General features: G+C 39.8%; 2 protein-coding genes across 2 annotated transcripts; both read right to left on the reverse strand.

Annotated features, from left to right (window-relative positions):
• Positions 1 to 1,864: 1,864 nt before the first annotated feature.
• LOC114536574 (lactadherin-like) lies at positions 1,865 to 5,701 on the reverse strand. Its single transcript, XM_028557919.1, has 7 exons — positions 5,411 to 5,701; positions 4,633 to 4,774; positions 4,511 to 4,582; positions 3,969 to 4,297; positions 3,353 to 3,491; positions 2,416 to 2,729; positions 1,865 to 2,017 (listed from the first exon to the last, which is right to left on the reverse strand). The coding sequence occupies exons 1-7, from the start codon at positions 5,699 to 5,701 to the stop codon at positions 1,865 to 1,867; spliced, it is 1,440 nt and encodes a 479-aa protein (XP_028413720.1).
• A 3,066-nt stretch (positions 5,702 to 8,767) lies between these two features.
• On the reverse strand, positions 8,768 to 12,280 carry LOC114536575 (polycystic kidney disease 2-like 1 protein). Its single transcript, XM_028557920.1, has 4 exons — positions 11,612 to 12,280; positions 11,190 to 11,406; positions 10,643 to 10,808; positions 8,768 to 10,557 (listed from the first exon to the last, which is right to left on the reverse strand). Exons 1-4 carry the CDS (start codon positions 12,253 to 12,255, stop codon positions 8,768 to 8,770), a joined length of 2,817 nt encoding a protein of 938 aa, XP_028413721.1. The 5' UTR covers positions 12,256 to 12,280.
• Positions 12,281 to 14,020: the final 1,740 nt, after the last annotated feature.

Raw genomic sequence — 14,020 nt, forward strand, 5'->3', positions numbered from 1 at the left:
AACAAGTTAACATCGATAGTTTCTTCACCTTTGCCACGCCTTTTTTTATATAAACTTGAAACGTTACGCCATCATTTCCATAGCTAACAGTGTAGGTTTCCACACGAGAAGACGCGCCACCTCCCTGCGTTTCGATCGCACCAACAGTTCTCACAGACAAAAAGTCAATCTGTAGCCATGGATTGCTGTCATCAGAATTTTCCGGAGACCAATAGTTTGTTGGGTGATTAAGTCGAGCGTAAATGTCACGATAATGGACATCGTAGTTGGAAGAGGCATTTATCTGGAAATCACGAATCGTCGTGCTTTCCATTCCAACAGGAACTAGCCAACAAGCTAATGTAATAAAATTTAATACTCTTAGTTTAAAATTGAACCGCATTTTGGGAGGATTTGGAACAATTGACAGGCCTATATCGCATCAATTGTAACAGGGCCTGCAGTCCTATAATCATGTGAAATTTTGTTTCCAACATTCAAGTGAAGTACATAATGCTAAGATAATTCCTCAAAAGAAGATGCTGAAAGATGCGGATTTTAAAAATGCTAGTTTAGGGTATATTTACGAACAATACTTACGTGTTTTACAAGTTGTAAGCTCCATTTTCAAAATGGGTCGCGAGTTAAATGATAGTGGGTGAATCCGAATATATCGAGCATTGATACTCGACGAGAAGAGACTCACAGCCATGGTATTATTGTCAACATTTGCTTTAAAAACCTGAAAGAACATTATGGCGTGAGACACTTTGGAGGATGATAAACAAGGCGGAAAATTTGCTTTAGACCAATCAGCGAGTTTGTTTACATTTTTAGTAACCCAATCAGAATGCATAAATTTCACTACTTCCGGTAAAAAGGCACATTATTTACAATTTTACATGAAGTATTAAAAATGTAGGTATTCTGATTGGATTGCCTGAAGGTTAGGAAGGTTAATTGATAATTAGGGGAGTCAAAAGTGAGGGTGAAGAGGGATTATTATGAGGTTGAAAATGCACCATTCGGATAGAAAATCAACGAGGAAGGACTCAATTAGCACATGACAGAATAAACACCTTCTTTCTTCCATCTTCTTGGTAATCTGCAAAGTTTATGCCATCGTCTCCGTAGCTAACGGAAAAGGTTCTAAGAAAGTACCCCATTTCATTCGGCGTTTTGGTTTTAACCATTGAAATTTTCACGCTTTCTTCAAAATCCACCTGCAACCAGGCGTTGTAATCATTCTCCCCAGGTCGCCAGCCGTCTTCTGCTGTGCCCAATCTTACAGCACTCGCAGGATACGAGGCAGAGAACACGGAAGAGGCCGTTATCTGAGAATCGCTAATGTTTCCATCCGCTAAACCAAGATCTTCTTCAACTTGACATACTGCAATGAAATCATTCATAAACATCCCACAATTTTAAATTAACCATTTGTAGTATTTGGGGAAAGCATTAGTATTCATGAAACATTAGTATTCTTAAACGAACAATATTTAAAAAATCGTACCTATGTCGCATAGATCTCCACGATAATATGACGAACATTCGCATTTGAAATTATCCCACTGGTCGGTGCAACTTTGGTTATTCCGACACGTGACTGATGCACAATTGTCAATTCCTGAAATTAAAGTGTTAATCAACTATCATATCAATGATAATCGATGATAATCATATCGATTATCATCGATTATCATATCAATTATCATCGATTGTCATATCAATTATCATCAATTATTATCATCGATTATCATATTAATTATCCTCGATTATCATATAAATTATTATCGATTATCATGTCAATTATCATCGATTATCATAGGATTATCATCAATACTGTATAGTAGTAATATTACTTCCTTAAACTTGAACAACCAGCTTAAAACCTACCGTCAAAACAGCCGTATATCTCAGCCCTCAAGACACACGCTTGATTACACGATACCGGGTGAAAACGGACGAATTGAGCATAAATGTGTGAAGGGAGATTATGTTTGACGACGGAACTTGCATCATTATTAGCCTGGAAAGTCTACAAAGAAAAGTTACGGTAAGAAAAAGGCGTGGTTTATGGTATAATTAAGAGAGCCTGTCATCGCAGTTGAAGTTTTACTATTCTAAAATAACCGTATAGTGTCAGTCTATGGTCCCTCAAACGTTCTTACTGTGATCACAGGGACCTAGAATTTCTCAATACGTACAAACCGTTATGGAAATGAAAAGAAATTCCACGTTTAATTGTACATATTGAGAAATGAATAGCATGTAACTTGCAATATGTACACGGAGCCCTAAGACTTCGCTATCTCTTCATTTTACTCCTTCTTTCTTATACAGTCGAAACTTCGACTTTGATGAAGAATACAACAAAAAGTAGTATTCTTACTTTGACGCCACCGTTGAATTTATAAAACGCGAAGTTATTCTTACTTTGACGCCACCGTTGAATTTATAAAACGCGAAGTTCTCTCCATCTGTACTGTACGAGAACTTAAATTTTTTCGTCCACAATTTGTCGCTTACGTCTCCTTGCGTAGCCACACCACTGATCAATGCGTCTTTTAGAAGATCAACTCCAAACCACGGGTCTAAGTCTGATTCATTTGGTTGCCATCCACAACAGTCGTTAGAGTTGAGCCTAGCGTACTTTTTGGAATAGCGATCACCCTTACTGCTCGACGACATCAGCTGCGTTTTCTCTATAGTCTCGTCCTCTAAGCCAAGAGCCTTTGACGACACGCAGTCTAAAAACGAAAACAACATTGTGAAAATTCGGCAATCTATATAAGATTGATTACCTTAATGATTCTAATAAATTATGATTTTGAATGATGGCGGATAATGACATTATATCATATCCAAGTTTTAAATACAGTGCATCAATGTTATAGATATTCTGTCAGGGCATGCAAACGAAGTTATGTCGCGCTATCAGATTCAGCGCAGTATTTCAAACTGCCGTTTCTGGAATTGTAGAGCTGAATCGCTCTTTACTAAGAATTTATTATATTTCTGGGGTGCATGGATACGCTCTGGTTGTGCCTTAAGATGCATTATTTGTATTAATTTTGCATTTTAGGCATTTTTGCATCCGGTTTACACTGTCAAATTCTCTGTGGTCACAGTTGGAATCTTCAAACGTCGAATCCTGAGTTTCAAAGTATTTGGTTGAAATATTCAAGGAAACTGAAACAGGGAACTCGTTTTATTCGCTTGGGATTTAACAATGCAAATTTTCAACTGTGAAAATACAGCCTTATTACACGACCCTCGTATGATGATGATGATGATGGGTGCATGGTGTTGATGGATAGTAATGGTTGAAGAGGGTCATAAACGATTAGGGTAGTGATTAGATCCTTCTTACCCTTGTAACATCCAATAAATTCCACTCGAAATCCGCAGAGATGTTCCCATGTTAACGGTTTTATGCGAAAATACCGTGCAATGGTTGGTGATATTTCATTTTGGACAACTGTTGAACTATCAGTATTACCATTGAACACCTGGCAGAAGAGGAGATAAATCAAGGAGATAATTTAACACGAGAGTGATGCCGCATGGTAAATACATCATGGCGATAAATGGACGATAATATGTCATGCCTTGAGAGCGACGGCAAAGTTGACTTCTTTTGCAAAATTTTGCTGAAACATTCAGTTTGCTAAACTCTCTTTCTTGTCTCAAATAATAATGATGGCATACAGTTTTTTAAATTCAAATTCTCTTTCATGTAAACTTGAGGCCTTGACGGATAAGCTGGGAAGAGAGGCAAATGCTATGTCCCCTTTGTTCCCCAAAGAACTGCTTTGTCCACAAATATTTTTGGGGAAAACATCCCTAGATACCTCTCCAATTTCCATCTTCTCTAAATTACCCCTTCCTATAATGTCGGTTCGGTTCATTACCCCCTACCTTCCCCCCACAACCACCCCCTCCTCCCCAAAATAATTTTGATTTCCGCATGGTAATTTTTAGTATACCTTGGGTGCTCCTTGAGTTTCATTATATCCCATAAAACTGTAGCCATCATCGCTATAATGTAGTTCGTACGTTTTCACGAACATAACAGTGTCCACGAGTCCTTGCGTTTGTACACCTTCCACAATGACCTTCGCTATAAAATCGACTTGGAGCCAGGGCGCCGAATCGGCTGGGGCAGCACGCCAGCCATCCAGATCACGACCAGAGATTTGTTGATTCAATCTTGCTAATTGCGGAGTTGTACGGGACGACGAAAAGGAGGATGCAGTTATTTGAGAATCTTGGATGAGGCCGTTCTCGAAACCAAGGGCTGCCCTATCTCGACAGCCTGAAACCATAAAAAGAACACGTCTGCTAAGTCACATTCGCTTTATTGGATGCGTTAAACGTCTCCATGGAGAGGGGTTAGGATTGCCGCGATAATAAACATATAATATATCAGTGCATGGTCGCTTTGTTAGGTACAATATTCCAATGAGACGAAGAATTTGAACAAAATTCATTTCCAGTTTGTTATGGGGGCCGTGTGGCTGGCTCTGACTGGAAGGAACTAGCCAGTTGGTCCAGTTCTCGCTACTGATTAATGATGACGGCGAACATTTCGATTCCTTTCCTTAAGTGGTTCAAGGCAAATTGTGTGAAGCAGAAATAAATAAAGATTACCTGGATAGCAGCCAACAAGTTCAAATCTCATAGTACAGTATTTACTCCACGTTCTTGCAGTAATACGAAAAATCTGATTTGTTACTGGGCTTGGAAGATCACGAGTGACAGGTGATTTATCATTTCTGTTACCAGTGAAGTCCTAAAAAAATGTCCTTATTTATATGTGATCGAAATTCGTTATTTGCAATCGGGAAGAGAAATGAGAGAAATTACGAAAGAAACAGACTGAATTGGAAATACCGTATTTACTCGATTAAGCGCCGCCCCCGAATGAGCGCCGCACTAATTATTTTCAAATTCGGCGCTTAATCGACGCACCGTCAAAATTGTTAGAGGCGCCATTGTTAAACCGGTCTTTAGAATTATCGTAAGGTACAGGTCAGTCGTGAAGGCGGAGATTCCAGTGGTTTGTGCGAGGAGGTTTATTTTCTGTAAAATGTCCAAATGCCCGCTGTCAAAATGGGGACATTGGGCTACATCTAACTTTCAATTCTTTTTTTTTTTAAAGTTCTTGTTACAATTCACAAATAATATTTTTTAAAAGCACCGCCCCCCGATTGAGCGCCGCCCTCGAATAAGCGCCGCATTAAACGAGTAAATACGGTACACTAAATTTCAAAAATGAGACACACTGAATTTCAAAAATGGAAACACACAAAATTTCAAAAATGAGACACACTGAATTTCAAAAATGAAAACACACTAAATTTCAAGCAGGTTTTCTAATGGTTTGCGATAGGAAAAAAAACTTCATAAATATGCAATCGAGACTTACCTTTGGGGCACCCGATGAATCCGAGACAGAAGTCCATGTACCTTCACCAATCCTGGACCTCACCCTATATTCTTTCACCCATTGTCCAGAATCCTCGCGACCTTGTGTGATGACCTTTGTTACAGTCACAGGCCGCAAGAAATCAACCTGTATCCATGGCTTGCTGTCTCCCAAATCAGCTCGCCAAGCTCGCGGCGTATTAAGACGAGATGATTTTGCATCAAGATTTTGGCTAATATAGGACGAAACCGAAAGTTGAGAGTCTTGAACACGACCATCTTCAATACCCATCCGTATGGGTTGCGTACATGAGCCTATATATAAAACAGAAACTCAAGGTTATATGGACTGTAAACATTGAATTATATCGAAGGTTGGTTTTCACTGATTGCTGAAAAAAGCCAAAGATGGCTGAAGTTAAAGCTATTCCTGGGCATGAACTCCAACAATCACGGACAGGCAATTATACCGTCAATGTTTTTACAAAGGTAAGTATTGGTTCGTAGTCCTCTCCGGCCGGCGTTTTTTTTGCAGGAGAACTACAGAGCCGGACAAAATTGAGACCTGAACTAAGATGCAGCAGAAACTTTCGTGTATACACCGAAAGAAGAGGCACCAGACTGATTTGAAAAAAGAGAGAAGGTTGAATTGTGATACTGCCCCGCGATATTCGCATTGGAAAAATTTTAAAATTAATGGTCTATATTCGGTGGTTTATCCGTCGTATCTGCATTGAAGTTACTCTGCTTTTCTAGCGACGGATTAATGCTGACGGACTAATTCATGAAACATTACATACCTTCCGATAATCCCAAGAGGGTGGAAAAAAGTATAATCTAGAAAATCAGATAGTAAATAGAATTGGTATAATTTGTATTGTTAATCTCTAACGCGGCAGGGGGGGGGGGTAAAAAAACAATCTGCCCCGACCCCCAGGCCTGTAGATGCCCCCGGGACGTTTCGCCACCCAATTAAGTCATTTTATCACATCACAGTTTATCGATCAATGACTCAAGGGTTAAACACGAGAACCCCCCACCTCCATTTATTTCACCAGGTTTGTGAAAACTTTGAATATTATGCGATAACTATATATTTTGTAAATACAGTCTAAATGAATACAAACGACAAAGTCCGGCACATCATTTCATCTTGAAACTAATTTAATCACGCGCTTAACTCCTGCTAAGATGTTAATGAAATAATATACAAGTGAACTTTAATCAAGCATATAGCTTACGAGGAACTGAACATCCCTAGCATTTTTTAGCTCTGCCCCAAAAATTCTAAGCTAATCTTCATAACGGCTTTGGTGAAAAATTCTACAACTATGCAACAAGCATATATCTTGTCAGTGAGGTGAGAACCTCGTTTTATGGCCGGAAGCGTAAGTATTGAGGAGCATAGCAACGCTATACATTGATAGATTCAATTCATTTTATTTGGTTTATGCGCTTTAAGGGTAACTAAGATACATATGTATACATGTTTCTGATATATTTATTATTCATTATAATTAGCGATGAATTATTAAAGCTTGAATATGATGTTGAACAAAAAAATAATTTCATATCATACTTTACGATAACTAGATTATTTTTGCAAAGCTGACGGATTCTGGAAAGCCGGCGATGCTGCCCAGTTATTTTTCACTTTCTGTAGAACTAAAAAAATATCTTTCGAATCGATTTCCTATTTTTTATCCAGGAAACTAATTCAGTTAGGCGAGCCCATGCTAAGGTGTTAATGAAATTTACAATTGAATATTTTCCAAGCCCAGCGTGTTCGAAATGGATATAACCAAAATATCTTTCGCACTTCTCATTTTATTGCCTTTGCAATAAAACTTTCACGCAATTCTCTCCGTCTTTAAATTTTGTCGCTACAATAACAATTTTCGCCTTTTTGTAAACACACCATTACCAAACTCACGAAACAGTTCCCAAACCAACGTTCATACTTACCATAAAGATATACATCGTACGATTCGTTGCTTCGGAAAACGAATTTCAACTTTACCATAAATCTATACGCAAAACATCATGCGCATAGGAGACGTCCCGCCATCCGAAGACATTGGACCGTTTGTCACAACGACGCAGTTCAGACGGAGACCAGTACCTGCCATAACCACAATATAAAACAGCGAATTCTATTGGACAAACCAACCGCGGAACAAGATAAACCAATCAAAACACCTGTGCATAACCTTAGCAACGAATTATAAACATTAAAATGTATTTGCTTCGCGCACGTGCACGAGGCCTGGTAATGAGAAAGAATGATGATTAATAATGGAGTGTTTCTTTTATGAAAAAAACTGCATTGAAAACATTCCGCCGGCCCTTAACACTTAAATTTGTGAGAAAAATATTTATATAACGGAAAATGTTTTATATTATAAAGGTATTTAGTCATAATAAATATTTAGTCACAAAGATGACTTCATAGTCATCGAGTGCGAGTTTCAAAAGGCTGCAAAACGAATTTATTTTATGTGTGTAGAGATCAATTTGACATTGACTAGGTGTTCGGAAAAAGATTTTATATGTTGAGAGTAAAATGCCTTGAAATTTCAACATTATATCTTTGTATCCTCTTATATTTGAGACTAATTTGAAAAAGAATTGCCGCCAAAAAATTGCAAACAAATTACCGCCAAAATGCCAAAGGGCAATTTCTTAAAATCGAATTGCACAACGTCAATTTACTGAGTGAAGAACGATTTTTATTTCAATATTCTACCATGGATAATAAAATCACTATCTTTTAACCATCACTTTCATAATCACGTCTTTTAACTATCCACGATTCAACTGTGCATAAATTTAGTTAATAAATATATAAAATACAGATATAAATAAATTATAATACATTTAGATATTCTGATATACCTATACCTAGGTGTATAGTCAAACTTGTCCCATATAAGGGGTATTTTACCTCCCCGTAAGACGGCGGGGAAAACCCCTGTTTTGATATAACAATCTAGATACTGCCAGACTTTGTCAATTTAAATAGTAAATCAGTCGTTAGCGTTAAAAACGCTATTTATAGAGCGATTCTTTATGAACCAAACTGAGTTCTGTACTCATAAAAATACTAAATACTATAATATGATTACTGGATATAGCTACGCCAATACGCAGATACAAACATTAAAATACCTCATATAAAAGGTTAAGGGCAAGAAATTTCTTTCCTACGTGTATATAAACGAATATTAGACTGCTAACTAATGTTTTGTACAGGCTAAAGGAAAGGTACTTATATTCATCTGATCATCTCAGGCGAGAAGCTGCACAGGAGCCGTCCAGCTTTGAGCAGATTCGAACACAAGTTCCTTACAATTTGACACTAGTCGTCGTCACTGGAATGTGATCTGCGCTCGTATTCACTGTCTTCATATTCTTCGCTTTCTTCCACATCCACATCATCATCATCATCATCATCATCATCATCATCATCATCCAGTATATTTTCCATCAAACACAAAACGCGGAAGAATAAATCCTGTTGCTTGTCCTTTGGCACGGAAAAAAATCGTTTCTCTTCCAGCTTATCCTCGCCCAAACTTTGGTCAATAATTTCCAGAAAAAGATCTAACTTCTTTGCACGAGAATCCAGCATGGAACACGCCTTCTTGTAAGAAGCCTTTTCACTTTTCTTCGGCTTTAATGATTTTTGTTTCTTTTTAACAAGTACCACTTTACCACGCCTAAATCTTTTTTTGACGACCTGCGAAATATTCGCCGTAACGTAATCGATAATTTCCAGTTCGTTTTGAATTTCAGCAGTTTCTTCTTGAATCTCAGCGAAGGAGTCGTTGATGATGGCGATGAACATGTTCATGAGCACCATCACGTTTAAACCAATGAAAGAAAAGAAATACAGTGTTGCTACGGTGGGGTTGACCATGAAGATGGCTTCGAAGTCAAAATCTCCCAAGAGCATGCTAAATTGAGCCACCATTGACCTCATGAACGAGCTGTAATCTTCAAGTTCAGAACCGAACATAGCGAAGGCGAGAAGGGCAAACGCGAGGAATCCTGCGATAAACGGCAAACAGAAATTCAAAATAGGCGAGCTTATTCTCTCCAATGTTTTCCCGATGACCAGGAAGTTTTTGTTGAACCTCAACAATCGCAAGAAACGTAAGATGTAGAAGAACACAAGGACACCAAGGATGTAGGTCATCATGGCGTCTGCATTCGCAGCATATTGGAAACCAACGTAATCATTTGGATTCTCTCGTAGCTGAAGAAGATTTCTGTCAACTTCGTAGAGACGTGCCAGGAATAAGACGATCAATAGGAATTCACTGACAATGAGGATGACTTCAACCCAATTCCAGAAGCCTTTGAAGTAAGACCAGCGCTGTTTGTAAACGAGTTTCCCTTCCCTGAAGAGAAAATACATCATGAAGAAGATGACCAGGACATGAGCCAGAGTCTGGGCGCCACTGAGGTGAAGATAAAACCGCGCAGCTTGATACTGGGCACTGGTGATGGCAGCCGAAGATTGTGGAAATTCTACAAAGAGCGAAACGATGCCAAATAGGTTTGCATTCGCGTTGTATACGGTGAACTCTACAAACACAGCACGCGTTTGAACATCAATCCAGCCGTTCGAATGCAAGTCAGCAACCACAGTGTAAGCAGTGACAGTGTCATAACCAAGGTTTGCTGCGTAGCCGCTACCGCTGTACATAGTGATTGTACCCCAGTATGGAAAACCTCGAAGATCTATCATTGATTGATGTTTCCATCTTTCAAGACACGACAAAACTCTACCATCAGGTAACAATGCATTGTCGTTCACGACATACTCCTTTGGTTGAGCGCTGGCCAGCAAACGCTTCTTCTTTCTTCGTTTTTTGCCGCTCAGACTCCCCATGATTGGATCCAGTGCTCTTTTATGCCGAATATTCTGCACGTGTCCATATTCCACTTCGTTCCCGTTGAGCAAAAGTTTCGACCATTCCGACTCGGTCTTAGGCCCTGCAATATCGCGACGTTTTCGGGAGGTTCCCTTTCCTAGTGGTTTCCAGCTTACCTCATAAGACTCATCTTCCTCATCGCTCAGGGCATATCCACTGTAGCAATGGGGGATTATGTCTTTGAAGTAGCTGGAGACTGGGCACGAATCTAAAATTTAATTGGATGAACCCGTATTAGCCGATACGTTACCCAGAAAATGCTTCTGGTTTGCTGTGCAGGATTATGAACTTACCCTTCTCCACGCGAAGTAATCTTACACGCGGGACACCCACGAGATAATCGTGAATATTCCCCAGCCATCCTTTCGGGATTTCCTCACCGTTATACCACTCTTTTGCGTAAAGTCCAGGAACGAGCGTTTCACGTGCCCACATCCATAGAGAATCTGTATCAGAGATCTGCAGAAATACACATGTCAGACATACAGCACGGAGAACAGAAAAGTGGTACTATGTTTAGTGCAAAGTGGCGCTCAAATTGTGGCAAGACGTTAACAACTATGTGAAACTGTGACAACAACTGTGAAACTCGGGAATAATTAACGAGTCGAAATACCAATCGCATTGCAATACTTTATCACGTATAAACGTTTATAAACCCAAAATGAGGCTCGAACATAGGACAAATGACACATCTGTAGGAGAGTAACTGGGTTAATGCGCACTGAGGGCGTTCTCAGTCAAAGGTAATGCATAGTTGGTATCATGAATTGATAAAGAATTTCGTAAGTACATTCACGACAGATCTGTAAAATTTTTATTTCATTTAATAATACTTACTGTCGTTAGGTCAAGTCCATAGGCATCAACTTCTTCGAAAGTCTCGTACAAAGTTTTCGTTAATAAAAACGTGTCTGGATGTCTGTGGTATTGGGCTACGGCCATCAGCAATATCAGAAATACAAAGAAAGCAAACATCTCTTTCAAGGCAGCGTTCATCTTGAGCTCTTTCAGGCGTTTTTCTCTCGCTTTCCTCAGCTTGGCCGCACTTGGAGGACTGCAATGAAAGGAACAAAATGGCGCGTCACCTTGCTTCCCAGAGAAGAAACTAATGTCAGCGATTGTATGCTTAACCGTATCAAAGGCAGTTTGACTGCACAAATTTTTAACAACAGTACAGCATTTATCAACAGTACACAATGTGGGAAGTTAGTTAAGGCATTGCGTTTAACAAGAGCCCATACACTTCCGGTATAAGTTACCTGTAATATTTTTTTACTTTCCCTATTGGATTGCCAATGGCTCCCATCTTCCGTTTCAGTTCTGCCAAGTTTCGTTCAGCCAACTGTTTTTCCTCTACGTCAGGTTTATTGACCACAAGTCCCTCGTCACCAGTCTCCTCGCTGTCATCTGCCTTCTTGATAAACAATGCAAACACGACGGCGACAACAACGACTTTGATTGGTTGAAGAAGCAACACTGATTGGAAAAATGATGTAACCATGGCAATCACCCATTCTGTTGAAGTTTCCTCTCCCCACTGAATGCTGTAGAGCAATGTGAAAAATATCGAAGCGGCAGACGCGAGGTAACAAATCGCGTAGGCCATGTAGATAAAACAATATGGAAGTTTGCCTTTTGGTGAAGTTTGGTTTTCAATTTGAACTCCTTCGACTGTATCATTCCTTTTTATTGCGCCTCCCTCTTCGTCGTTTCCCTCTTCCTCGGAAACGGTTGTTTTTTCAGGTTTTTCTTTTTTCGGCCGGAGATTGCGAAAAATCTGCACGATTAGCACATTCACTGGGACAATGATGATGCTGCTCTGCAGACCAATCACGAACGGCTTTAGGTCGATAACCATCGAACCTATTTGAACAGCGAAAGGACTTGGACCCTGACCTCCCATGTTATAGAACATTGCACTCGTAATCATCGTGCAACACAGCAAGCAAAGAGCGCATGAGAGACGTTGGACGCGCGTGAAATTGCTTGTGGGAGGTCTGGATACAATGGAGAACCATATATGGCCATCTGCAAGACCTTTGATTGCTTTCTTCGAGAAGACATGATTGAAGCTTGTCAATTCCTCTTCGTTGGCCACAGACAGTATCCGACAAACTTTCCCGTCCTCTGATTCAACAGCCAACCAATTTTCACAAACCATAGTCCATGTTACACCTGTTTGAAGATCTTTTATGGTCAACCGACTGAGATACCAAGATGGCGAGGAACCTATAGCATGAAAGGTTACATTTGAAAACCTAGAAGGCTTAATTCGTTATGTAAAAATCATGGTGGGCGAGTGGACGAAATTAAACTTCAAATGTTAGGTGTTTTTAAATCTATGAAAGACATTTTACCGCATATACCTGCTCCTTACACTAACTTTACCTGAGTTATCGTGCCATATTTGAATATAGCTCAGATCACCAACACCGTGAGGATATGAAACTACAAAAGAGTTGGTTTGACCTCGTTGGAAACATGGCCTTTCTCGATCGTGTAACCAAACTGGTAGTGTTTCGTTTTCGTCGCCTGTTATCGTAAACACAACTCTTGCTGTAGTGCCGGCTCCCTGTCTGCTACCTGTGGCGGTGGTGATGAGGTAGTGATAGTCTGCACGAGGTTTTTGAAGGATCGTTGGACCAACCTGATTTGTCGGAAAAGAAGTTGACGCAAAGCACGCAAGGTTAGCTATTGTGAATTGCAGAGGTAAGCTAAGGTGGGGTTAGGTGATATGAAATGAGGTGGGAGGTAGGTGGGGTGTAAAGAGGTGCATTTGGATGATTTGATGTATAGAGTGACAGGTGATGTACAGAAGGTAAGGTGGGGTTTGGTGATATGAAATGAGGTGAGAGGTAGATGGGGTATATATAGGTGCATGTGGATGATTTGATGTATAGATGACAGGTGATGTACAAAAGATAAGGCGGGGTTGGGTGATATACATCAGATAGGTAAAATGAGGAACAAGGTAGGGGTATTATGTAAGACGAAAGATTAGAAGACTTAAGATGCAGTAAGATTATTGAATGTAAGTAAATGCATAAATGGAGCAAGGTAACCTGACGCATTACGAGGTAAGATAAGATAACATGACATGGCGGTTTAGAAAGAAACGGCAGGCAGGAGAAACAAACTCACCAATAACAAATCCTTTTTATCCGCTCGTCTTGCCCAGATCACTCCAATGATGTATAAACCAAGAATGGTCGATATCAAAGCCAGCACAGCAACATTGTTGGAAAGACTTCCAAAATTACTGAAGACCGAGTCGAAGTCGATTGGGTTTGGAGCAACAAGAAGATCACTTCCAAACGACGTCAAGTGATTACAGGAACAGAGGATTTGTTCTCTGTTCGTTCCTATTACAACCTGTTTACAAAAAGGTTATATGAACTTTTCAAACGCACTGTTGTGTAAATAGCCGAGTTCACAAATCTCACACGTCGAATTTCGAATAACAATTTTCAGGCTTACCCTGCAGCCTTCACCTTTCCATGTCTCATTGACAACATCCCAGAATATACAGCTGGATTCGAACATGGTCAGGTTGTAGTTCGGAGTTTGGTTGGGATGAAAGAAATTGCCATCAAAGCCTAGATTGTCGGCCACGAGGATCTTAAGCTTTCCAGGAGGGTCAGTTGGCTTCGGTGGGGCAGGGGGGATAA

The sequence above is a fragment of the Dendronephthya gigantea genome, unplaced genomic scaffold, assembly GCF_004324835.1.
Source record: "Dendronephthya gigantea isolate DGI-Jeju-01 unplaced genomic scaffold, DenGig_1.0 000140F, whole genome shotgun sequence".
In the NCBI taxonomy this organism is placed as follows: Eukaryota; Metazoa; Cnidaria; class Anthozoa; order Malacalcyonacea; family Nephtheidae; genus Dendronephthya; species Dendronephthya gigantea.

Coding starts and splice junctions, on each gene's coding strand:
- LOC114536574 (XM_028557919.1), bottom strand. CDS start 5,701: ATGGGTATTGAAGATGGTCGTGTTCAAGACTCTCAACTTTCGGTTTCG. Junction 4,583..4,632: donor ACTTGTTGGCTGCTATCCAG/GTAATCTTTATT, acceptor GAACCACTTAAG/GAAAGGAATCGAAATGTTCG. Junction 3,492..3,968: donor AAACTCAAGGAGCACCCAAG/GTATACTAAAAA, acceptor CTCTTCTGCCAG/GTGTTCAATGGTAATACTGA.
- LOC114536575 (XM_028557920.1), bottom strand. CDS start 12,255: ATGGGAGGTCAGGGTCCAAGTCCTTTCGCTGTTCAAATAGGTTCGATG. Junction 10,809..11,189: donor ATGGACTTGACCTAACGACA/GTAAGTATTATT, acceptor GTATTTCTGCAG/ATCTCTGATACAGATTCTCT. Junction 10,558..10,642: donor ATTACTTCGCGTGGAGAAGG/GTAAGTTCATAA, acceptor ATTAAATTTTAG/ATTCGTGCCCAGTCTCCAGC.